The sequence below is a fragment of the Mirounga angustirostris genome, unplaced genomic scaffold (genome assembly GCF_029215605.1).
Source record: "Mirounga angustirostris isolate CCGP_5_RB_7025 unplaced genomic scaffold, mMirAng1.0.hap1 SCAF_15, whole genome shotgun sequence".
Classification (NCBI taxonomy): Eukaryota; Metazoa; Chordata; class Mammalia; order Carnivora; family Phocidae; genus Mirounga; species Mirounga angustirostris.
Window position 1 is genome coordinate 11,584,068 of NW_026991723.1, and position 24,981 is coordinate 11,609,048.

The 24,981-nt window shown below is 44.3% G+C and overlaps 1 protein-coding gene across 5 annotated transcripts in view; it reads left to right on the plus strand.

The window, feature by feature from the left end:
• PIP5K1B (phosphatidylinositol-4-phosphate 5-kinase type 1 beta) overlaps positions 1 to 22,943 on the plus strand; it is a 307,231-nt gene extending 284,288 nt beyond the window's left edge. For 3 of the 5 annotated variants that reach the window (XM_064579702.1, XM_045882215.3, XM_045882213.3), the window contains one exon: positions 22,215 to 22,943. Coding sequence is in view for 4 of the 5 variants with exons in the window: in XM_045882215.3 (XP_045738171.1) it covers positions 22,215 to 22,221 (7 nt within the window). In the remaining variant the exon portion in view is untranslated. The other 2 variants (XM_064579700.1, XM_045882212.3) reach the window with 2 other exon arrangements.
• The last annotated feature ends 2,038 nt before the right edge of the window (positions 22,944 to 24,981 follow it).

The window sequence follows — 24,981 nt, forward strand, 5'->3', positions numbered from 1 at the left end:
ACTCTACTTAATAAGAGAACAGATCCCCTAATTGTGAGGCAAAATGGGGCTCCTCCATATTAATGTCTTCTTTGACTCCAATGTATCCACCTTGTGTGTGAGTCTTCTTGAATTCTGGGTTCCTGCCTTGGTAAATTGGTAGCTTAAGAGGCCCAGAACTGGGCTGTGGGAAGAACCTGCAGTCAGCACCAAAGAATCTCGGCTCTCTCCCTCATTTGTCACCAACCAGTGCCGTGACCTGGGCAGGCACCTCTCTGTGTGTCCTTGTTTGCCAAAGGAGGGAAATCATGCTGAGTTCACCAGGCTGCTTGGAGGATCATGAGTGAACGCCCTTGAGTGCCTGCCAAGTTGTCCAGTGATTTAAGTGAATTATTAGATGAGGTCTAGAAGGATGTAGGTTGGACTAAACTATGAAAGAGGAAAAGGGGTGTTTTCCCTATAAAGTATATCCCTGCACAAAATCACATGAAAGACCCAAGTGTTGATTTCAAGTTTTCCACTCTAGTAAGTTGTGCCGAGCATGAGTGTGCAAGCTCCATGTCAGGAACCAGCTCCACTTGGTGTGTCTCCTGACCACACCCACCACTCCCTCCTATGACCCAACCTAGCCCTCTATTCCCTCAAGTATACTCTACAGGACCTCAGTCACCAAAAATGCTACTCATGATTGCAGAGCCCTCCAGCATCTTCTCACCTCTCCTAGAGTAAGATCCAAAGTCCTCAAAGCCCTGCATGGTCTAGATCTACGCTGCCTCTCTGCTCTCCTTTCCCTGCCCCTGTCTTCCTTACCCATACCATTCCAACCACACTGGCCTTGGTATTCCTCCCACAACCAAGCATGTCTCTGCCTCAGGGCTTTTGCATTTGCCGTTACTGCCTGAATACACTTTCTTAGCTGTCCCAAGCTTGCTTCCTCACTTCCTTCAGTTTCAGCCCAAATATCATCTCAGATAGGCTTTCCTCGGCCCCTTACGTAAAATAGAAGCCCTCACCCTACAAAAACCATTGGCAAAGGACTTTTTTTTATAACCTCTGAATATCCTGGTTGTAGCACCAAAGGATTTTTTTCCACTGGGCAACCCTCCTCCTCACACTGCCCCCACTTTTTGAAAATAAGTTATAGTGCATTTTAAAATCCTTACAGAAGAGTTGGTTCCTCTGCACAACCAAGAAGATAGGGAATTAAATAGGGGGGAAAATTACAGTAATTTTTTGGTCCCAGAGTAAATTTGAAAAACCAAATGTGATCTTAATGAGCTAAGAGTTCATGCTCCTTGTATCTTTAAAACAACAGATTTGCACCGCCCCAGGGGGCATGTGATCCTCCCCAGAGGAACAGAAGATCACAGGGTAGTTAAATGGCCCTGCTGATCCCAGTTACCCTATGTGTTACCCTTACTCCTTTGCTGGAAAGCTTGTATCATTAGTCATTTCAATTCCTCCTCCTTGGTACTGTCCATTTCATTTATAAAAAAAACTGCTTCTGTCCTTTTATTAGCATCCCATTTTACTACGCTTCTGTGCCTTTCTTGGACACTGAGAAGCCAAACTTTTCAGAAAGGGTTAATGCTTGCCTCCAGAAGTCACAGGGAAAAGCCCCAGTCTTCACTGTCGGTGACTGAAAGCACTCTGAGCACCAGTTCGAAATGAAGGAAGCTGGGAGTTGAGAACTGAAGGAGGCAGTGGGAATGGTCCTCTGCCCAGCCTTCCCAGCACTGGGCTGTTGTGGTTCACAAGTCTGGGAGGCAAGAGGAGTCGAGCAGCAGAGAAGGTAACAAGGCAGTAGAAATTCTCACCAAGCTTGGCGAAAAGCTGATCGAGCCTAATCATGTTTTGTAGCTACTCACGATAAGCTATTTAGCATTTTTTCCTGTTTCCTACAAGCCTGGTGGTCCTAAATACTTCGTCTTAAGCCATTTAATCCCCACAACCCGCTCTGAAGCGGATGGAGCTCCATTTTATGGAAAGGAAATGGACGCCCAGGGCGATTAGCCACTTGCCCCAGGTGATGCAGCAAGTAACTGGTCAGAGCTGGGATTCAAACCAGCCAAGCAGAGCCCCAGGCCCGCTCTTAATGACTGAGCTGCGCTTTCTGCTTTAGGAATCACGCTGCCTTTGCCAGAGAGAAGTTAGATTCCGAGAAGTTAAAGGGTTGGTCCAAAAATCACACAAGGCAACGTGCAAGGAACACAGAGGAAAGAGAATACAGGGACAAATTTGGGTGAATAAACATGGGCTCGTTTTACATTTCAATATGGAATGTGAACATTCAAGAATGCTGTAAAGGGAACAGTTCACTGCTGCTTGGAGAGCATGGGATTTTGAACAGTAACAAGGAGCCACGGCGCGCCCACCATGTGCCTCCAGCCAGTGTCCCCAGGCTTTCCCCCCACGAGAGGCTCCAGGCAGGTAGGGCTTAGGTTGGTCTCCGTACAGGTAAAGACACGGAGGTTCCCTTCTGCTAGTTCTCAGAGCTGGTAAAGGGCAGGGTGGAAATTCAACTCCCGCTCCCTATGCTCTGCCCCCCCAAACCCAACCCTGTGAGCACCCGTCCCTACGGCTTTGGCACTGGCTATGTGTCTGGGTCTCCCAGCCACGCTGTTGTAATCCTGTTCCTTGGGAAGGTGAGAGATGGACCCATCAAGGAGGGGGGAGTTATGTTGAGAACAGTGTGTGCAAGGTTCTAGTTTTCAATGTTCTAGCCCAACAGTTCTTTAAATCTTTTGATACCAGTACATCTTCAAAAGTCTTGGGGATCCCAGAGTTTCTGTGTATGTGGATTCCATCTATCAAGATTTTTAAAAATGAGAAAATTTAGTATTTATTCAGTTCAGTATGTAATCATTCATTCATTCAAAATAACTATTAGTGTTGAGAAGAGTGACATTATTTTAGATCTTTTAAAATCCCTAGCGTCTGGCTTAATAGAAGAGGGTAGCTTCTCAGGTCTGTTCTTAGGTTAGTCTGTTGTGATAGGGCACGTCCTTTACCAACACTATGTGCCCATGAGAGGCCCTGGGAATGAAAGGACAGATGACATCTTCATATCCTTAACAGAGACCTGATGGATCCCCAGCAATGGTCTCTCACCCACTTGTTCTAGGGCCTTCACTTAGCCCCTTCCTCTGCTGCAGAACCACACGGGACATAAATTAATCCCACAGAAGCAGGCAGCTGGGTTCTATGGCTATTTCTGCCTCTTGTTAATCATTGACCTTGAATTGATCACCCATTCAGGGCCTCCGTTTTCTCATCTATAAAATGGATCATTCCATCACCTCTAAGACATCTGCTAGCTGGAGCCTGCTGGGGCTTCCTCTAAATTCCATGGAGTTACACTAAAAGAAGATTTGACCAGAGTAGCTATAGTTCTTTGCCCAAATTCTGCTGTGTCATCCCATCCTCCTCTATCCTAAACCTTCATGGTATTTAAATTTCTTCAGAGTACATCTAGAAAGTCTGCACCATGAATTTGTAATTCCAGGGTGTGTTTTCACACTGGATTTTTTTTTTTTTCCTTGCTCTTCCAGTTCTGAAAGGACATAGCTCATTACCCTCCCTTCACTGTTTTCATTTGCCTCTATACTGTGGAAAGAGTGAATGGAAAAGATAAGCAGGAGAAAGGAAAACCTTTGTCTCGCCTTCCTGTGGACCTAATTAGAATCCTCTTCATCAAAGGCATCCTCTCTTGAAGGGCAGCTGGAGGCTTCTGTGGGGACATTGTGTTCAGAATTGTAACAAGACACAGTCTGGTTTCTCTTGTAACTCTTCTCCTTTAAGGTACAGGGTTTCTCTAGTAGATCTCACCCAATCCCCCAGTGCTATTATTTGTATACTAATACAGAATACCGCCCATATCCCTTTAAAAATATACAGGATTTAAACCCAAATAATGTATGCACACCAGATAACATACGATATTTCCTTTTAGGGATCCACCCACATGATGCACATATCAGTTAGGTTGGCTATCCTGCTTTCTGCTGTAATTAGACATGAAACTGAAAGCATAGTTTACCTTAAAAGGCAGCTAATTGTTCCATTACCCTTAGTAAAGAAAGCATTGGGTTCAGGTTTCGTGTTCCTAGCTATCATCCTTCAGGGGCGCCCGGGTGGCTCAGTCAGTTAAGCGCCTGCCTTCGGCTCAGGTCATGATCCCAGGGTCGTGGGATCGAGCCCCACATCGGGCTTCTTGCTCAGTGGGGAGTCTGCTTCTCTCTTTGCCTGCCACTTCTCTTGCTTGTGCTCACTGTCTCTGTCAAATAAATACACAAAATCTTAAAAAAAAAAAAAAAAAATGAAAAGGCCATTCACCTTCACTCTAGAGAGTTCCGGGCTGATTCATCTGCCACTATTCAAATCAAGGCGGGGGGGAGGGGTTTCTGAAGACAGTTTATCCAGTGACCAAAGATACATTTTCCACTGAATTTTGAGTTGACGGCACAGATTAGGGTATTTAAAAGGCTTCAGTAGGGCGCCTGGGTGGCTCAGTTGGTTAAGCGACTGCCTTCGGCTCAGGTCATGATCCTGGAGTCCCGGGATCGAGTCCCACGTCGGGCTCCCTGCTCGGCGGGGAGTCTGCTTCTCCCTCTGACCCTCCTCCCTCTCATGCTCTCTGTCTCTCATTCTCTCTCTCAAATAAAAAAAAAATAAAAATAAATCTTTACAAGGCTTCAGCAGAGATGAGCAGGCTCTGCTGACTGAGAAGGGGCAATCATGCCGGGCTCACAAGAGAGCCAGATGCCCCCGTGTGAACACTGATGCTGGCACCTTCACTGTTACTCCAGTTGCTAAGGTAGTTACCTCTGCCGGAAGTAGAATGCAGTCTTGTCTCAAGGGGAAGAGCAACCACCAGCAAAACGAAGCTGAGCAATGTTAGGGGGATGACTAGCCGGGAGCCACTGGGTAAGTGGGAGATAATGCAGTCCCTTTTTTCCTAACACAGAAGTCTGAGAGACGGCTGCCATTAAACAATGACTTTCTTTAGTCTGAAGGTTATACCCTTTTCTTTTTTTTACACTTTTCCCTATTAACATCCTCTCACTAATCGGTACTTTCATCCAGATAGGTGTCTCTGCAACACAGCCATTTGAAGTCCAAAAATAGCTGTGGGCAAAGGAGAAGAAACAGTTAAGCCATTTCTTAGCCATGCCTGCACTGGAGATTAATGCTCTGATGTGCAGCTGGTGGACAACTTGATTATTTAACGGGTCTTTAGGGTGGCTAATAATACTCTTTGATCACAGGACGAAGGGTGGCAGAGAAGTGAAAATGATTGAATTAACAGCTTATCATAGCATTATGTATGAGAAAAGCCTGAGAAAAAGAAGGAAAACACTTTAAATTAGGTCACAGGGGTCTTAGAAAACCCACTGGAACTTTTTGGCAGGAGAAACTGCATTTGTGGATTGGACTCCACTGGCATTGAGCTTAAAGACTTGTATGCAGAGTATCGGGTCCTTTAATCACTCCTGTTTGAGCCAGATTGGATGCTGCGAGGGGTGTTGATTTGAAACAGGGGCAATTCTATTGCTTCTCAGCAGAGAGCTAGAATCCCCATCTGCCAAAGACACTGCTTGGGTTGTGGTAGATTTTAGTGAGAGCAGAGGAGGAGAGCAAATCACTGCCTTTGGCTTGTAAGGCGTTCAAGCAGAACGCCGTTTCCTTCCACCATACTGAGCACATTGGTAAGAAATGGAGAGATTTTGGGGCGCCTGGGTGGCTCAGTCGTTAAGCGTCTGCCTTCGGCTCAGGTCATGATCCCAGGGTCCTGGGATCGAGCCCCGCATCGGGCTTCCGGCTCGGCAGGAGGCCTGCTTCTCCCTCTCCCACTCCCCCTGCTGGTGTTCCCTCTCTCGCTGTGTCTCTCTCTGTCAAATAAATAAATAAAATCTTTAAAAAAAAAAAGAAAGAAATGGAGAGATTTCAGGAAGAGCAAAATAGGACCTTTTATCTACAGAAGTGCTTGGCCCTCTTAGGTCATTGACCAAATATTATTTCTAAGACATGTGGATGAGTGGAAAAAATGGATCCCACTGTCTGGCCCCATGGCACCCACAAGTGATTCCCATACTAACACAAGCTTTCAAATTAACGAGGCAAGCCAGCAGTCTATGATAGCAGGTCACCCACTGGATTGTTTTTAAAACCAACAGTATTCAACTACTGTGTGAGGATTAGCTAAGGGAATTGGAGTTAGCCAGGCCTACTTGGCTTCTCAGTTAAATTACGCCCAGAATTAGCCATTGAGTGACAGCTTGCGGGGCTAGGGTAGGCTTTTTGTTGTTGTCAGGTCCTAGCTTTACAGTGACTCCTGGCCTCACAGGCCACCGTGATGGCTGCCTTCTTAAAGGTCAGCTCTGCACGTGAGCTTGCCTCAGTCTCCTACTGATGGGGGGGAGGGGGTCCTCATTTCTCCACCTTTGCCTCCTGGCACTGACTTCCCTTCTCTGACCCACTCCCTCTAGAATCTCGCTTCTGTCTCGGCTCTCCGTTTCCGTATTCTCCCTTGTCATCAGGAGCCAATGTTTACTGGTCTCCTGAGCCTTTCCAACTCTTGGGAAAAAAAGCATGTGAGGAACAACAGTCTCTCATGGTGTGACCTTAGAGACCACCAGGCACTGAGCCTGCAGGAAACAAATCGCAAACTCAACATGAACCTCGTTAGGAACAAAACGGGAAGTCTAGGGAAACCAAGTTTAAATCCTACCCGTGGACAGGGCTGTCCTCGTCCCTACTCTTCGCTCTTGTGGGATCTGAGAAGGAATGGGAACAGGGCTGTCCTCATCCCTACTGCTCGCTCTTGTGGGATCTGAAAAGGAATGGGAAAATCTGGTAGAAGGGAGAAGTTTGTAAGGATTACACACTTAATAAAAAAACAAGGCCTCCCTGGGTGTGGTGAATGGGATGAGGAGGACCCGGGAGGGGAGATCTGAGGGCTTGGCCTCCCTTGCTTTTGTCTCTACCTGTGTTAGTTTCCAAGCGCTGGCCGAACACAAAGTCCCCGGATCTAGGTGGCTTAAACACGAGTGTATTGTGTCACAGTTGGAGGCCAGAAGTCCGGATCAAGGTGTCAGCAGGGCCAGGCTCCACCTGAAGGCGCTAGGAGGAGATCCTTGCTGGCTTCTTCCAGCTTCTGGTGGCTGGTGTGTTCCTTGGCATTCTTAGCCTTGCAGCCCTAATCCCTGCCTGTGTCTTCACGTGGCCTTCTCTGTGTGTCCTCCCTTCTCCTCGTAACATCAGGCAAAGCTACCCCACACCCTTGTATGAACGGAGATTTTGATGGTGTTCCTGCTTTTGGTGACCCCTACTGCCACCTACTGGCAGAAAGGCGCCTCTGCCCGCGGGGGAGCAGGAGTGGCGGAAGTCCTCGAATTGAAACCGACTGAAGAGCAAGTGTGCCAGTCACTGGACTGTTTCCACCCCGTGGACTTTCTCACAGACTCAGTGCTGTGCGTGCACGTGTGGCAGGGCCACACCCTGCAGGTGTCGACGGTAGTTCCCTGGGACAGGCCCAGCACCTGCCACCCTTCCAGTCGGACCGCAGGCTATTGCCAACAATCAGGTGCCAAAATGCAGGTGTCCGTCTTCCCTAGGATCTGAGCACGCCCTCCTCCGCTGTCAAGGTCCATCCTACTCGAGCCTCATGGAGAGGCCCCTTAGCAGTTCAGGGATTCAACAGAGAAAATGCTCTCTTTACTGTTTGAGCAGCAACCTTAACGAAGTATCAGCAGATACAAGGTGGAGAAATCCTTTTCTTCACTTTGAATCTCTGACAGGTCGTCCTTACAGCCTCTCAACTCCTGGGTGCCTGTGTATTTTGAGGTAACCCCAAGTAAGGAATAGGATTAAGTGTTTTAAAAATCAGAGATTTTAACTTAAAACAACAACAACAACAACAACAACAACACTTTCTAAACCCCAGTAATGGCTGCTATCTTAGTTTCCTAGGGCTGTCGTAACAAAGTACCACCAACTAGGTGGCTTAGACAATGGAAATTTATTGTCTCACAGCTCCGGAGGCCAGAAGCCAGAGGTCAGGGTGTTGGCAGGGTCGGTTCCTTCTGAGGGCCTTGGGGGAAGGAGGTGTTCCAGGCCCCTCACCTTGGCTTGTAGAGAATGGTCTTCTCCCTGTGTTTTCACATGGACTTCCCTGTATGTGTCCAAATTTCCCCTTTTGGTAAAGACACCCACCATACTGGATTAGGGATCACCCTCCTCACTTTATTTTAACCTAATTATCTCTGTAAACACCCTACCTCCAAATAGGGTCACATTGTGAGGTCCTGGGGATTAGGACTTCAACATAGCAATTTCAGAAAGCTACAACTCAACCCATTATGGCTACAGTGTCTTTTTGTAAAGAAAATGGTACCAATAGAAGTGCTGAGACAAAGTCTTGATCGGAGTATAGCTTCTAGTTCCTACCCTCTAGAATGAGGCCAGGGGCCTCTGGCCTCTTTCTGTTTTCCTTCTGTCTAAGTGGAAGAGAACTCAGTGTTCTCATCCAAAGGCAGTGCTCCTTTTCAAATGAAACCAAGATTCTATTCCCATCCCCAACATTTTCCAACTGAAGCATAAGCAGGGGTCAGAGTGAATTCGGTTGTAGCTCCAGGATTATAGGATATATCAGGTGACAAGATAACCACTCAGATTTATAATTAGCAGAAGTCACTCGAGTGCTGGAAAGTCCGCTGTGGAATTGTCAGCCTATACACATCATTGATGCCCTCAGGCTGCTCTTGGGCTTTTGGAAAACAAATTAATCAGGTAGGGAACTGTGTTAAAACATCACTGCTGCACTAAGAGTTTAAAAAATGAAAGGCCATAATCTTCATTCCCGTGAGACATCTACAATGAGTGCCAGCTTTTTTCCTGAGTCTCTTCTCATCATTGTAGGCACGCCTCTTTTTACTGCATGTTTTACCAGTTCCAGGTTTGTGGCAACTCCGCGTTGAGCAAGTCTTTCGGCACCATTTTTCCAACAGCGTTTGCTGACTTTGTGTCTGTGTGTCACAATCTGGTAATTTTTATAACATTTCAAACTTTTTCATTATTATATTTGTTTTAGTGATCTCTAATAGTTTGGGGAGCCACAAACCACACCTACATGAGACAGCCAACTTAATAAATGTGTGTTCTGACTGCCCCACCCTGTGGGCATTTCCCTATCTCTTTCCCTCTCCTCAGGCCCTCCTATTCCCTGGCATATAACAATATTGAAATTAGGTCAGTTAATAACCCTACAAGGGCCTCTAAGTGTTCAAGAAAAAGGAAGAGTCTCAGATCTCTCACTTTAAATCAAAAGCTAGACGTGATTAAGCTTAACAAGGAAAGCATTTTGGAAATAGAGATGGACCATAAGCTAGGCCTCTTACACCCAACAGTTAGCCAAGATGTGAATGCAAAGGAAGGGCTCTTGAACGAAACTGAAAGCCCTACTCCAGTGAATACAGAAATGATAAGAAAGTGAAACGGCCTTATTGCTCATAGGAAGAAAGTTCTAGTGGTCTGGATAGAAGACCAAACCAGCCATAACAATTCCTTGAGCCAAAGTGTAATCCCCAGCAAGGCCCTAACTCTCTCCAATTCTGTGAAGGCTGAGAGGTAAGGAAGCTGCAGAAGAAAAGTCTGCAGCTAGCAGGGGGTTGGTTCATGAGGTTTAAGGAAGGAAGCCATGTCCATGACATGAACGTGTAAGGCGAAGCACCAAGGGCTGATGTAGGAGTTGCAGCCAGTGATCCAGAGAATCTAGCTAAGATCATTAATGAAGGCAGCTACACTGACCAACAGATTTTCAGTGTAGACACAACAGTCTTATATCTGAAGAAGATACCATCTAGGACTTACATAGCTGGAGGACTCAAAGCCTGCCCTGAAAGCTTCAAAGGACAGGCTGCCCCTCTTGGTAGAGGCTAGTAGGGGCTAACGTGACTTTAAGTTGAAGGTGGTGCTCATTTACCATTCTGAAAATCCCAGGGCCCTTAAGAATTATGCAAATCCTACTACTTCTGTGCTCTTGTAGATGGAACAAAGCCTAGATGACTGCACATCTGTTTCCAGCATGGTTTACGGAGTATTTCAAGCCCACTGTTGAGACCTATTGCTCAGAAAACAATATTCCCTTCAAAATATTGCTGTTCCTGGACAATGCACCCAGTCACCCAACAGCTCTGATGGAGATGTACAGTGAAACTGTTGTTTTCGAGCCTGCTAACAAAACATCCATTCTGGAGCCCATGGAGCAAGGAGTCATTGTGACTTTCAAGTCTTAAGAAATACATTTCTTAAGGCCATAGCTGCCAAACATCATGATTCCTCTGATGGATCAGGGCAGAGTAAATTGAAAATGTTCTGGAAAGGATTTACTATCCTAGATGTCATAAAGAACATTCGTAATTCATGGGAAGAGGTCAAAATATCAACATGAATAAGAGTTTGGAAGAAGCTGATTCCAATCCTTATGGATGACTTGGAGAGATTCAAGATTTCAGTGGAGGACATAACTGCAAATGTGGTGCGAAGAGCAAGAAAACTAGCAGGAGAGCCTGAAGATGGGACCGAATTGCTGCAATCCCATGATATAACCTGAACAGATGAGTTGTTTCTTGTAGATAAAGAAAATGGTTTCTTGAGATGGAATCTATTCCTGGCGAAGATACTGTGAAGATTGTTGAAATGACGGCAAAGAATTTCAACTATTACACAAACTTAGTTGATAGAGCATCAGCAGGGTTTGAGAGGATTGGCCACAATTTTGAAAGAAGTTCTACTGTGGGTAAAATGCTACCCAACAGCATCGCATCCTACAGAGAAATGATTCATGAAAGCAAGAGTCGATCAATGCAGCAAGCTTCATTGCTGTCTTATTTTAAGAAATGGCCACAGTCTCCCCAACCTTCAGCAACCAGCACTCTGATCAGTCAGCCATCATCAACATCAAGGCAAGACCCCCCCCCCACCAGCAAAGAGATTACAGTTTGCTGAAAGCTGAGATGATGGTTAGCCCTTCCTTGGCAATACCAGATTTTTTAATTAAAGCATGTTCATTGTTCTTTAGACATAGTCCTGTTGCACACGTAGCAGACTACAGTATAGTCTAAACATAACTTTGATATGCACTGCAACACCGAAAGATTCATTTGCCTGTTTCAGTATGCACTTCATTGTGATGATCTGGAATCTAACCCACAACATCTCCAAGTACACCTGTCATCTATCTGCTGCTTGGTATGGAATTCTTTGATAGGCCATTTAATCGTGGGCACGAGGCCCGGTACTCCCTGTGCTGCCAAGAGCTCAAATTTCAGCACACGTTCTGCCAGACTGGGCACAACATGGTGGTTCTCATCCAAACTGGATATACCCTTCAAGGACATTCCAAATTTCGCATTCTGCCTCATGGGTTCTTGGTTCAATGCCTACAGTTCCTGGTTCTCAGAAAAGTATTTCCACCTCTGATTCCAAGCCTAAAAAAATTTTTTAAGTGTCAAGGTAGGCAGCTTGGACCCTAGCTTCTCTAAGGTTCCTTCCATCTGTGAAATGGCACAGCAGTGTGTGATGGGACCTATTCATGTGCCAGGTCCTCACTTCTGGAGCGCTACTCTGAACCTTCATTTCACCTCCAGGAAAACGGTGAGCTTTTATATTCCTGCAGCGACTGGACTAAGAGAAATCCCCCCCTCCTATCTATCTTCTAGTGCTTGTGCCTTGGGAAGTAACCCCCAACATGAGGTAGGGAGGAATACAGTAAAATGCAAATATAGAGCCTCAGCTAAAAGAAGAAAAAAGATTCAAAACTTCCCAGAGTCCAGTGGTGGCTGTTTTGTGTTTGAAATTCAGGGAGTTCTGAGAAGTCAATCTGGTGAACCCCGATTGAGAGATGGAGGGGACCCCAGAGCCACGGACATGAGATTAGGATAAGGCATTGTGAAGCCTTTCTGTACATGTAGGTGGTGACGCTTTGTGTTTTGGCCACAGTGAGTGCAGCGAGGCAGGACTAGGTGCTGTGCTGTCATGGCTATAGAAGGAACATCAGCCAGGAGACTAAGAATAGATAATAGAAAGGAAACAGAGCAGGGCTGAGGTAAACAGAATTCAGAAATTGCTGATGGAAATAGGAGCTTGGTGTAGAAAAAGGAAATAGGGGATTATTACCTATGTCAGCCTGGAAAGAAAAAAAAAATCAGTGCTTTCCTCACATGTGTAATGGATGAGAATTTCAATCTGAGGGGCACCTGGGTGGCTCAGTCTGTTGGGTATCTGCCTTCGGCTCAGGTCATGATCTCAGGCTCCTGGGATGGAGCCCCCGTGTCAGGCTCTCTGCTCAGCGGGAAATCTGCTTCTCCCTCTCACTCTCCTTCTGTGGGTTCTCAACCTCTCTCTCTCAAATGAATAAATACAATATTAAAAAAAAAAAATTTTCATCCTGAAACCAAAGTGAGGATGCATTTGGACACCATACAGGAAAACCATGGAGCCCTTGGCCTATACCTAAGGTAGATAGAGTTTAAAAAGAACATCACCCCGGGTGCCTGGGTGGCTCAGTCCTTAAGCGTCTGCCTTTGGCTCAGGTCATGATTCCAGGGTCCTGGGATCGAGCCCCGCATCAGGCTCCCTGCTCTGTGGGAAGCCTGCTTCTCCCTCTCCCACTCCCCCTGCTTGTGTTCCCTCTCTCACTGTGTCTCTCTCTGTCAAATAAATAAATAAAATCTTAAAAAAAAAAAAAAAAAAAGAACATCACCCCAAGGGCTCACGGAACATGGAGACTTTGTGGCCATTTTTAGTGCTGTTCATATTGGCCAGTCTGACCATTGCGAAGCTCTGCCTGGCCACCACATTCCAGCTCTTACAAAATTTTATTGACTAAATACATCTTTTAAATGTAGGTTTAGACACTTAACAAAATGGCAGTAGTACATAGCTATCAATAATTATGTTGGAGCATTTAGATGATTTATATTTAATCAAAAAACATGAGACAGCAGAATGCATAAAAAATCAAGATCTATTTCTATGCTGCCTAAAAAACACTCACTTTAGACCTAAAGACACAGATAGACCAAAAGTGAAGGGATGGAAAAAATTATGTTCCATGCAGATGCAAGTGGGAGAAAAAAGCCAGGATAGCAATACTTAAACAAAATAAATAGACTTTAAAAGAAAGACTGTAGGGGCCCCTGGGTGGCTCAGTCGGTTAACCTTCGGACTCTTGATTTCAGCTCAGATCATGGTCTTGGGGTCCTGGGATCAAGCTGCAGGTCAAGCCCCGTGTCAGGCTCCCTGCTCAGTGGGGGGTCTGCTTCTCCCTCTCCCTTTGCCACTCCCCCTGCTTGCTCTCTCTCAAATAAATAAATAAAATCTTTTTTTTTTTTTAAGATTTTATTTATTTATTTGAGAGAGAGAATGAGAGACAGCACGAGAGGGAAGCGGGTCAGAGGGAGAAGCAGACCCCCTGCCGAGCAGGGAGCCCGATGTGGGACTCGATCCCGGGACTCCAGGATCATGACCTGAGCCGAAGGCAGTCGCTTAACCAACTGAGCCACCCAGGCGCCCCTAAATAAATAAAATCTTAAACACACACACACAACCAGATAGACCTGAATATATCTGGAACATTCCATGCAAAATCAACTGAATGCATTATTTTCAAATGCACATGGAACATTCTCCAGGACATATCACATGTTAGGCCACAAAACAAATTTCAATAAATTTAAAAAGACTGAAATCATATCATGCATATTCTCCAATCACAACAGAATGAAACTAGTTATCAATCAAAAGGAAAAAAATTGGAAAAAACACAAACACTTTGGAGGCTAAACACCATGCTACTAAATAGCCAATGGGTCAACAAAGAAATGAAAAAGGAAATTGAAAAAATACATGGAGACAAAAGAAACTAAAAACAACAGTCCAAAATCTTTGGGACACAACTAAAGCATTTCTCTTTTTTTTTTAAAGATTTTATTTATTTGAGAGAGAGAGACACAGCGAGAGAAGGAACACAAGCAGGGGGAGTGGGAGAGGGAGAAGCAGGCTTCCCGCCGAGCAGGGAGCCCGATGCGGGGCTCGATCCCAGGACCCTGGGATCATGACCTGAGCCGAAGGCAGACGCTTAATGGCTGAGCCACCCAGGTGCCCCAACTAAAGCATTTCTAAGAGGAAAATTTATACTGATACCTTTCTCAAGAGAAAGTATCTCAAAAAAAAAAAAAAAAAAAACTAACCTTACACTTAAAGTAACTAGAAAAAAGAACAAACCAAGCCTGGAGGTAGCCACAGCAATCAGACAAGAAATAAAAGGCATCAAAATTGGTAAGAAAACTGTCACTATTTGCAGATGATACTATACATAGAAAACCATAGAAAACCCTAAAGACTCCACCAAAAAACTATTAGAACTAATAAGTGATGTCAGTGAAGTTATAGGACACAAAATACACAGAAATCAGTTGAGTTTCTAGACACTAATAACCAAGTAGCACAAAGAGAAATTAAGAAAGTAACTCCAGGGCGCCTGGGTGGCTCAGTTGGTTAAGTGACTGCCTTCGGCTCAGGTCATGATCCTGGAGTCCCTGGATCGAGTCCTGCATCCGGCTCCCTGCTCAGCAGGGAGTCTGCTTCTCCCTCTGACCCTCCCCCCTCTCATGTGCTCTCTCTCATTCTCTCTCTCAAATAAATAAATAAAACCTTAAAAAAAGAAAGTAACTCCATTTATATTTGCACCACAAGTAATAAAATACCTAGGAATAAGTTTAAGGAGGTAAAAGGCCCGAACTCTGCAAACTACATAACACTGATAAGAGAAATTGAAGATGACACAAATGAAAATATAGTCCATGCTCTTGGATTGCAAGAATTAATATTGTTAAAATGTTCATACTACCCAAAGCAATGTACAAGTTCAGTTCAATCCCTATCAAAACACCAACAGCACTTTTCACAGAGCTAGGACAATAATACTAAAATTTGTATGGAAGTACAAAAGACCCTGAAATACCCAAAACAGTCTTAAGGAAGAAGAAAACTGGAGGTATCACAATCCCAGATTTTAGGATCTATTGCAAAGCTATAGTAACAAACACAGTATAGTATTGTCACAAAAATAGATGCAAAGATCAGTGGAAGAGAGCCCGTAAATAAAACCACACACTGATGGTCCATTAATCTATGACAGAGAAGGCACGAATATACAATGGGGAAAAGATACTCTCTTTGATCAGTGGTGCTGGGAAAACTGGACAGCTACAGCCAAAGAATGAAACTGGACCACTTTCTCACGCCATACACAAAAAAATAAACTCAAAGTGGATTAAAAACCAAAATGTGAGATGTAAAACCATTAAATCCCTAAAAAAAAGCAAAGGCAGTAATTTCTTTGACATTGGCTATGGAAACGTTTTTCTAGGTAGGTCTCCTCAGACAAGGGAAACAAATGCCAAAATTAACTACTGGGACTACACCAAAATGAAAAGCTTCTCCACAACAAAGCAAACCATCAACAAAATGAAAAAGGCAACCCACTGAACAAGAGAAGATATTTGCAATCAATATATCCCATAAGAGGTAGTATCCAAAATAAAGAATTTATACAATTCAACACATACACACACAGTCTGATTTAAAAATAAAATCTGGGGGCGCCTGGGTGGCTCAGTCGTTAAGCGTCTGCCTTTGGCTCAGGTCATGATCCCAGCGTCCTGGGATGGAGCCCCGCATCGGGCTCTCTGCTCAGCAGGGAGTCTGCTTCTCCCTCTCCCTCTGCCCCTCCCTTCGTGCTCCCTCTGCTGCACTCATAATCTCTCTCTCTCTTTCAAATATAAATAAAATCTGAGTAGACATTTTTCCAAAGAAGGCATACCAATGCCAACAGACTCATCATCAAGGAAATGCTAATCAAAACCACAGCAGGGAATCCCTTCACACTTGTCAGAATGGCTAGAATCAAAAAGTCAAGAAGTAAGTGTTGGCGAGGATGTGGAGAAAAAGGAACCCTTGTGCATTACTGGTGGGAATGTAAACAGTAACAGCCACTATGGAAAACACTAAGGAGGTTTCTCACAAAGTTAATAATAGAAATACCATATGATCCAGTAATTCCGCTACTGGGTATTTATCCAAAGAAAACAAAAACACTAATTCTAAAAGGCACATGCGCCCCTGTATTTATTGCAGCATTATTTACAGTACCCAAGATACGGAAGCAGCCCAAGTGTCCATCGACTGATGAATGGATAAAGAAGACAGGATACATATACACCATGGATTATTACTCAGACGTAAAAAAAAAAAAAAGATCTTGCCATTTGCCACAATATTGATGGAGCTAAAGGGTACTATGCTAAGTGAAGTCAGACAAAGACAAATACATGGTTTCACTTGTATATGCAATCTAAACAACAAAAAGCAGAAATAGACTCATAAATACAGAGAGCAAACTGATGATTGCCAGAGGGGAGAGTGGTGGGGGAAGGGGCAAAATGAGTGAAGGGGAGTGGGAGACACAGGCTTCCAGTTACGGACTGAGTAAGGTATGGGAACAGAAGGTACCACATGGAGAATACAGCAGTGGTATGTAACAGCATTTTATGGAGACAGATGGTAACCACACTTCCAGTGAGCGTAGCATAACGTAGAGACAAGTCAAATCACTAGGTTTTATACCTGGAACTAATGTAACATCATGTGTCAACTGTCCTTCAATAAAAAAAAAATTAAAATTTCAAAAAATAAACAGGTTAAGGGTATGGGTGTGTGTGTTTCTCAGGCAAAATGTTTGGGGAAAAAATATGTATATAAGGCTTGGAAACAAGCCTAGAAAGGAGACCTCAGAAATGCAGTGTCTCGGGCGCCTGGGTGGCTCGTCGGTTAAGCGTCTGCCTTCAGCTCAGGTCATGATCCCAGGGTCCTGGGATCAAGTCCCCCATCGGGCTCCCTGCTCTGCGGGGAGCCTGCTTCTCCCTCTCCCACTCCCCCTGCTTGTGTTCCCTCTCTCGCTGTGTCTCTTTCTGTCAAATAAATAAATAAAATCTTTAAAAAAAAAGAAAAAAGAAATGCAGTGTCTCAACTTTGATGCCCTCTGCACATGGCTCTGGGAAGCCCATGTTGGAGGGCTCCACTTTTAGGGTCCTCCTGGGGTATCAGGCCTCCCCCCCCCCCCCCCAGTGTGGTCCAACCTCAGGCAGGGCTTCTTGGTTAGTTAGGAAACAGACTGCTTTTGATTTGCTGTTTTCCTTTCTTTTGCTGTGTTCGTGTTTACATAATTTTAATTATGAAAAAGCTTTGCAATCTTTGACCCCATGTGGGCATTATTGTGTAGTTTCCATCATAAAATTAAGTCCTCGGGTTTAAGTGGAAATAGAAATACATTTCCATCTCACGCACTCCCAGACATAAACACACATGTGTGGAATAAGTAACACTGTGGGATTAGGCCACAGAAATAGAGATCTTGGCTTATGATGGGGTTCTGTCCCAATAAACCCATGTTAAGTTGAAAATATCCTAAATGGAAAGTGCATTTAGGACACCCAGCCTACTGAATACCATGGCTTAGCCCAGCCTGCCTGGAAGTGCTCAGGACACGGACAGTAGCCTACAGTCGAGCAAGATCATCTAACACCAAGTTTATGTAATTTCGTGAAAAGCCAAATGGTCGTATGGGTACAGAATGGTTTTACCTGTACCGTGATCGTGGGGCTGACCGAAAGGTGGCTTGCTGCCCAGCATCCCGAGAGAGGCTCCTACCACATGGTGCTAGCCCAGGCAAAGAGCACCATTCAGAATTCGAAGTTGAGCTTCTACGGAATGCATACCACCTTCACACCACCGAAAGTCGGAAAATCCTAAGTCAAGCTACCCTACGTTGGGCACCGTCTGTCCCTAAATACTCTTTTACTTTTTGTACCAGCTACTATCACACCTGCCGTGTCCGGTCTCAGCATTTAAAATATCTTGTACTCTCCAAGCACCACGTGCTCTGGGCAGAAACCCTGGCATCACTGCGGCCAGAAGACGGCGGGCACACCTCCACCCAGCCACTCAGATGGTGACAGCTCACATGACGTCCTGTCTGTCATCCCTTCTCGGAGATCTGGCTGAGCTCTCTTGCCAAAGCGCCGGTTCCCATTTCTGTTTCTAAAGCCGCAAGGCCAGGGGTGGTTGGATCTCAGGTCACCTCAAAAGTTGCTACTCTTTTGGGCACTGATATGGTGAGAAGCCCGTCTCCGTGTTGGGGAGCTGGAGGGACACAGCATGGGAACCCCACTGTTTGATGAATAAATTCAGGGGCTTCGTGGGGTCCTGGTGGGATAGTCGGCTGTTGCTTTCGTCTCTCCAGTGATGGGTAATAGAGGACTGGAGGGTTATAATTTGAAGGAAAATTATAGCACATCTTCTACTAAGTAAGGGGATAATAAAACTGCTTTCTATAGACTTCTCACCGTGGCCAAGCAAGGAGACACTGTGCTTTTAGATTCCACGCAGACTTAAAGACCTGTCAGGCCACCTCATTTTATGACAGTTATAAATTAGTGCAAAACAGACACTTTCATGTAGCCAACCATGTCATCCCAGGGCTACATTATAACATGGAGAGAGAGTTGGTAGTTCTTCCCCCACGTAGACATTCTTGTACCCTGGAGGTGAGAGTGGGTGTTCATACAAGTTTACAGAAACTTCTACATCATCAGTTTAAAAAAAAAAAACTTATGAAGTGTGGATATAAAGGATTTTTTATGACCCCAGCTGGAAAGAACTCCTTTTTTCTTTTTTCTTTTCTTTTTTTTTTTTTTTTTTGTTAAGATTTTATTTATTTATTCATGAGAGACAGAGAGAGGCAGAGGGAGAAGCAGGCTCCCAAGGAGCAGGGAGCCCGATGCGGGACTCGATCCCAGGACCCTGGGATCATGACCTGAGCCGAAGGCAGATGCTTAACCATCTGAGCCACCCAGGCGCCCCAAGAACTCCTTTTTTCTTAACAAGGAGAGAGTATGTTTTATTATAAAGCCTCATTTGTTTTTTTTTTTTTACTAAATTACCAATTTAACCCATTTTGAAAAACACCCAACTATTACTTTTTTCAGAGAGTAATTTATATACAGGAAATCTCTACAATATTCTGAGTTATTTGGGGACATAAATTTATCAGCGGTATTTAATAAAGTCCTGTGGTTGAAACGGAACTCTGAGATTCACTGCCACAGCCCACCATGACTGCCCAAGTCCCCTCAACTGTCCGCCACATACAGAGCACGTTCTGGATGCTGGGTTTCCTGCCTCAGCTCTACCCAGAAGCTGGTCAGCATCAGCCCTCTGTGACCGGCGACAGCAACCACCCCTCCTTCACGGACTACTCATGTCTTTACTCTGGTCCGGAAACACTTCCAGGGTGAAGCTAAACTGGCTTCCATGAGTTTGTCCCAGTTCTGGTCTTAGAGCCATTTATTGTCACCCACTGGTCTCAACAGATGGGAAACTGGACTCATGTGCCTGGGGTAGGACATGCGGGTCAGAGGGCCTGATAGGAAAAGACGAGGAGGGGTGAAGCTTTTGCTACTCACTTCACACATTCTGATGCTCTGACCCCCACCCCCAGAATCATGCCATCTGTGCCACTATTGTGGGGGACATGTGTCCTAGGCCTAAACTGGTACCCAACTCTTCCTTCCCCGTAGCCAACCTTCAGATATTGGGAGGTAGCTCTTATGCCCCATCTCTAGGTCTCCTTTTCTAGACCAAAACACCCAGGTTTCTGGCCATTTCATGGGGTCTTGGGTTTGGAGCCCTTCCCTGGTGGGTCATCTCCGGCATGGGTCTAACTGGGTCATGGCCTTCTCCAAGGGTAACATTAGGACCCAGACAGAGACCTCCAGCTGTGATCTAGAGAACAAGAACAGAACTATCACCTTTCAGTTTTTGGGTTTTATTTATAAGAAAGGATACAGGGGCACCTGGGGGGGGTACGGTCAGTTGAATGTCCAACTCGGTTTCAGCTCAGGTCATGATCTCAGGGTCATGAGATCGAGCTGAGCATGGGACTCTGCACTTGGCACAGTCTGCTTGGGTCTCTCTCTCCCTCTCCCTCGCCCCCCTCCCCATGCTCACATGCTTTCTCTCTAAAATACAATCTTTTAAAAAAAAGAAAAGAAAAAAGAAAGGACTTATAAAGCTGATTAGTAGGAGCATATCATTTTATGTGGATTTTTTTATGTCCCTGATTGATATGCACCACACCAAGTTATCAGACTGAGCCTGAGCAAAGTCCACGCTACAGACACCCGTCCTGAGAGCGTGGGCAGCTTCTTTTTTTTTTTTTTTTTTTTTTAAGATTTTATTTATTTATTTGACAGAGAGAGACAGCAAGAGCAGGAACACAAGCAGGGGGAGTGGGAGAGGGAGAAGCAGGCCTCCCGCTGAGCAGGGAGTCCGATGTGGGACTCCATCCCAGGACCCCGGGATCATGACCCGAGCCAAAGGCAGACGCTTAACGACTGAGCCACCCAGGTGCCCCACGTGGGCAGCTTCTGCTTTGCCCACTCCTACAGCGCCTGGCACCAGACACGAGCTATTTCTGAAAGAGGATTTGAGTGACAGTTCGAGCAAGTTGTGCATTTAAGCAGGCAAACCTTCCTGACTTAGATTAACAAAGTGGAAACTAATAAAAATTACAACTCTCATTAAGCTTAAAATTACATGACAAAATACTCATTTTTAAATAGAATCTTTGACATAGTCTCTTAATAATTTGCAGAGTCATTTCAAACTTTGTGTTCGTTTTTTCAGCCCCCAAATGAGTGTGTTGGGCCACACAGTCTCTGTGATTCCAGCTCCAACCTTCTCGACGGTTCTTGCGAGGATACTAGCACATGCCTGGCACTAAATGATACATACGTAATTTGTGTATATCGTGTGTGTGTGTGGATACCAACACTCACATAGATACACACACTGTATTTCCCCAAAGAAAAGTTTATCCCTTACCACTACCCTATAAAGTAGGATTTATTACTCCCTTGTACAGATAAAACAAGGTATAAAGAAGGTTCAATAATATGCCTAATGCTCTGGAGCTGTAATAATTAGGAAATCAATGGACTTAGCCCACCGTGTTTGTCTCTAAAAACTGAACATAGTACTGCCTCCCCATATGTAGCTTGGTTTAACTGTCACAGGTTGAATTAGCAGTCTCTGACCTTAAATGGTTACCATTTTAGGTTAAATATTTGCTGGACGGGCATCTGGGTGGCTCAGTCAGAAGAGCATGCATCTCTTGATGTCGGGGTCAGGAGTTTGAGCCCCACGTTGGGTCTAGAGATTATAAATAAATAATAAAAAATATTTGCTGTGAGCACCTGGGTGGCTCAGTCAGTTGAGCGTCCAGCTCTTGGTTTCTGCTCAGGTAGTGATCTCAGGGTCCTGGGATCTAGCCCCGTGTCTGGCTCCACGCTCAGTGTGGAGTTTACTTGGGATTCTATCTCCCTCTCCCACTGGTGCTCTCTCTCTCTCTCTCTCTCTAAAATCTTTTAAAAAGGGGCACCGGGGTGGCTCAGTCGGTTAAGCGTCTGCCTTCGGCTCAGGTCATGATCTCAGGGTCCTGGGATCGAGCCCCGCATCGGGCTCCCTGCTCCGCGGGAAGCCTGCTTCTCCCTCTCCCACTCCCCTTGCTTGTGTTCCCTCTCTCGCTGTGTCTCTCTCTCAAATAAAGAAATAAAATCTTTAAAAAATAAAAAAAATAAAATCTTTTAAAAAAAATATTTGCTGGACATATTTTTACTCCCCTGTCACAAGGATAGTGTTTGAAAATGAACACAGCGTTCATGAGTTCAAGACAATGTTCAAGTTGTTCTGATTAGCTTCAAGCCTGCTAGACCACAGCACATGCTCAAAGCCCTGTGCTCTTGGAGGTCAGGAGCATACCTTAGCCCGCACTGTTTCCTTCGGAGCCCTAGCACAGTGCAGTGAGGTAGGAGGAACTCGATACACCTTGGTCTTATTACATGCTGTAGATCCACCAGAGAAGCAGTACTATGCTAAGCATTGCAGAAGATCCCCGAGCCTAATGCACCCCCACTTCTGTGTGTACATTTCCTGAGTACAAGGCATCAGGAGAAATAATGAATCTGTGTTCCCATTCATAAGGAGCAGTTATCAGTCAATGCCAAAATGTAGTCTTAACAGCTGCTTGCTTTCTTTTTTACCCCCCTCCCCAGTAAGTGAAAACGGTGACCATGAGACATGAACACAGTTGTGGATGAGAATTTTCTCCACTCCGGAATTACCCAGAGGAACTTGGCTGACCCCCGCTGCACACAGAGTAATAATCAGCTGGATTTAGGAGTTTGCAAGGTGTCAGGCGAGCCTTGGTCCATAGGCTGATCAGCAGATGTGATGTGAAAAACACCACACTATTCTATCATTTGCTGTTGCTTGCTCAACTGTGAAGAACTGCATGAGCTCTATTTAAGCTGCTTTCTACACCATTGCCAATCACCATTTTGGACTTGGAAGTGCTATTTTCCTATTGACACCTGCATTATTTCGTTTTGCATGCATCCAGTGATTATACATAAGCAACATATGTAATCGGCTTATTTTTTAAAAATCCATCCATGCAAAATGGTAAAGTATAAATTCTGCTCTTTTTTGCAAAATTATAATCATAGCCCATGTCTTTAAAAGTTTAAATTGGTTTCATATAAAGATCAGTGTAATAGGTCTGCATATACTTTATAGAAAACTAGCTTCTATAAAGATTTTTTCACTGTTTACTAGTGAAATGAGAAAAGCAAAGCTATTTATAAAAGGCCTTATGTCGTGTACATACGTTGTCTTTGAAATATTTGTGATTTAGTTTATTGCTTGTAAAAGAGAAATTATATAATTTATTTAGTAAATACTATTGTAAACTATAGTTTTATTGAGAGAAATAAAATATTTTGTTCTCAATTGTGGTAGTGCATTAATTCCAATGGTTTATGGTCTTTATATTTCTTTTATTAATTAAAATGGATACTCCTCCATTTTTAAGATATTCAGGGATCCTAAATAAACGGACTTTCATGAAGGAGAGATAATTCTCTGGTTCCTGAGAAGACACAGTCGCAGACTGTACTCAACTTATTCTGGAGACTTTCCCAAATATCCTGGTGTATAAGTCAGCTTTCACTCTGTTTTGCTGTGGTAACAAACAATCCCCGAATCTCTGCATAGGAATCAAGAACAGCTCCTATCTAGGACATGCCCTTTGTATGGCAGGGGGAAAAACTGATAGTGAAACTGGCAATGGGAGCTCTTAAAGCTTCTGCTTAGATGTTGCTTACAGAACTTCTGCTCACATGTCACCAGCCAAAGCAAATGATATTGACAGGATAGAGGTCATAGGAGTGGCAAGTATACTTCTCACCAAGGAACTGACTCAGCAGAAAGGGCCGGTGAATATTTTAAGCAATTATTGCTTAAATCTACACAATTTCATTAGTGTCTCAAACAGCAAAGGCTTGAAAGGCTGCCTAATCATACAATGGGGAAAAAAAGTCTTTAGAAAGTAATATGACCAAGACCACAGAAAGACATTCCTGATGATTAAGACGCTCAGTGTAAACTACTTCAAGTCCAAGCAAGCCGATTCTTACAAGCAAACTTGGTATTAACTTTTCGTAAAAGTAACGCAGAGCCAGGGTTACTCAGTGTAAGTAGTAATTTTGCCTGCAGAGTTGGTGTTGGCAATCTATCCTAGGTTGGGATTTCAACAGGGAATTCTAATGAAATAGACAACTGAGGATTCTTTGCCTCTCTTTCCCTAGTATTCATAGGTGCTAGCAGATACTCTGATTACAGGGGTTTACCGACCTGGGATCCCCCTCCTCTTCCTCTCCAATTTTATATCTACCCATTTATCTAACCTACAGACTCTTTCTTGTGCCCTCCCCTGGGGGGATTGATGCCTCTCCATCAATGCCTGAAAAGTAACTTATAATGATTTCTATTATCATGGATTTGTTTTGCCAGTTCTAGTACTTTGTATAAATGGAATCCTATAATACATACTCTTTATCTGGTTTTTTGTTATTACTGTTCAACGCTATGTAAAATTCATTCATTTTGTTGTGTGTAGTAGAAGCTCATACTTAAAAAAAAAAAAAAAAGCTCATTCTTTTTCACTGTTGAGTAGTAGTCCATTGTATGACTATTCCACAATTTCCGGCTCTATTGCTGATTGGCATTTGGGTAGATTCCAATTTAAAACTATAATGAATGAGGAGGCCCTCCAGACCTCTTCCTCCACACAGCTCCAAGATGCAGACAATTTGACTTCTAGCATCTATACCAGGTATGGGAGAACTTTCCATGAGAAATATCACTATCAGGAAGTCGATGACCACCCTCTAATTTGCCTAGGATAGTCTGAGTTTATGCCTGACACTCAGGCATAACAGCAGGACATTCTTCTACACTCAAAACTGTTGTCTTTTGGACCACTAAAATATAGTTACCTTACCAAGGGAGAAAGTTTCAAGATAGTAACATTGGAGGTTCCCCAGCAATTGACTCAGCCAAGGCACCCCACAGTGAATTTCAGCTGCAAGCCTTCCCCCACCCCACCACCACCAGTGCTCATAGCATTTAGTCCCCACTCTTAATGAGCAACCAACCAAGGATCACAAAACTTCTCAGGAAATTCTCTGAGACTGAAATACACCAGCAGAAAATTGGGGACTGGGGGAAACAGGGACTGTAGGAAGCAAACTTAGGGGTGCCTGGACTGGCTCAGTGGAGCATGTGACTTCAGCTCAGGGCTGTGGGTTTGGGCCCCATATTGGGTGTAGCGATTACATGAAAATAGAATCTAAAAACAAAAAACAAAAAACACTTCAAGACAAAAATCAGCATTACGTCTTTAGAGAAAACAAATTATATATGGCACCTGTGAAATAAGATCAGTATGCTACTACAAAAATGAATATTTAGAAAGCATAA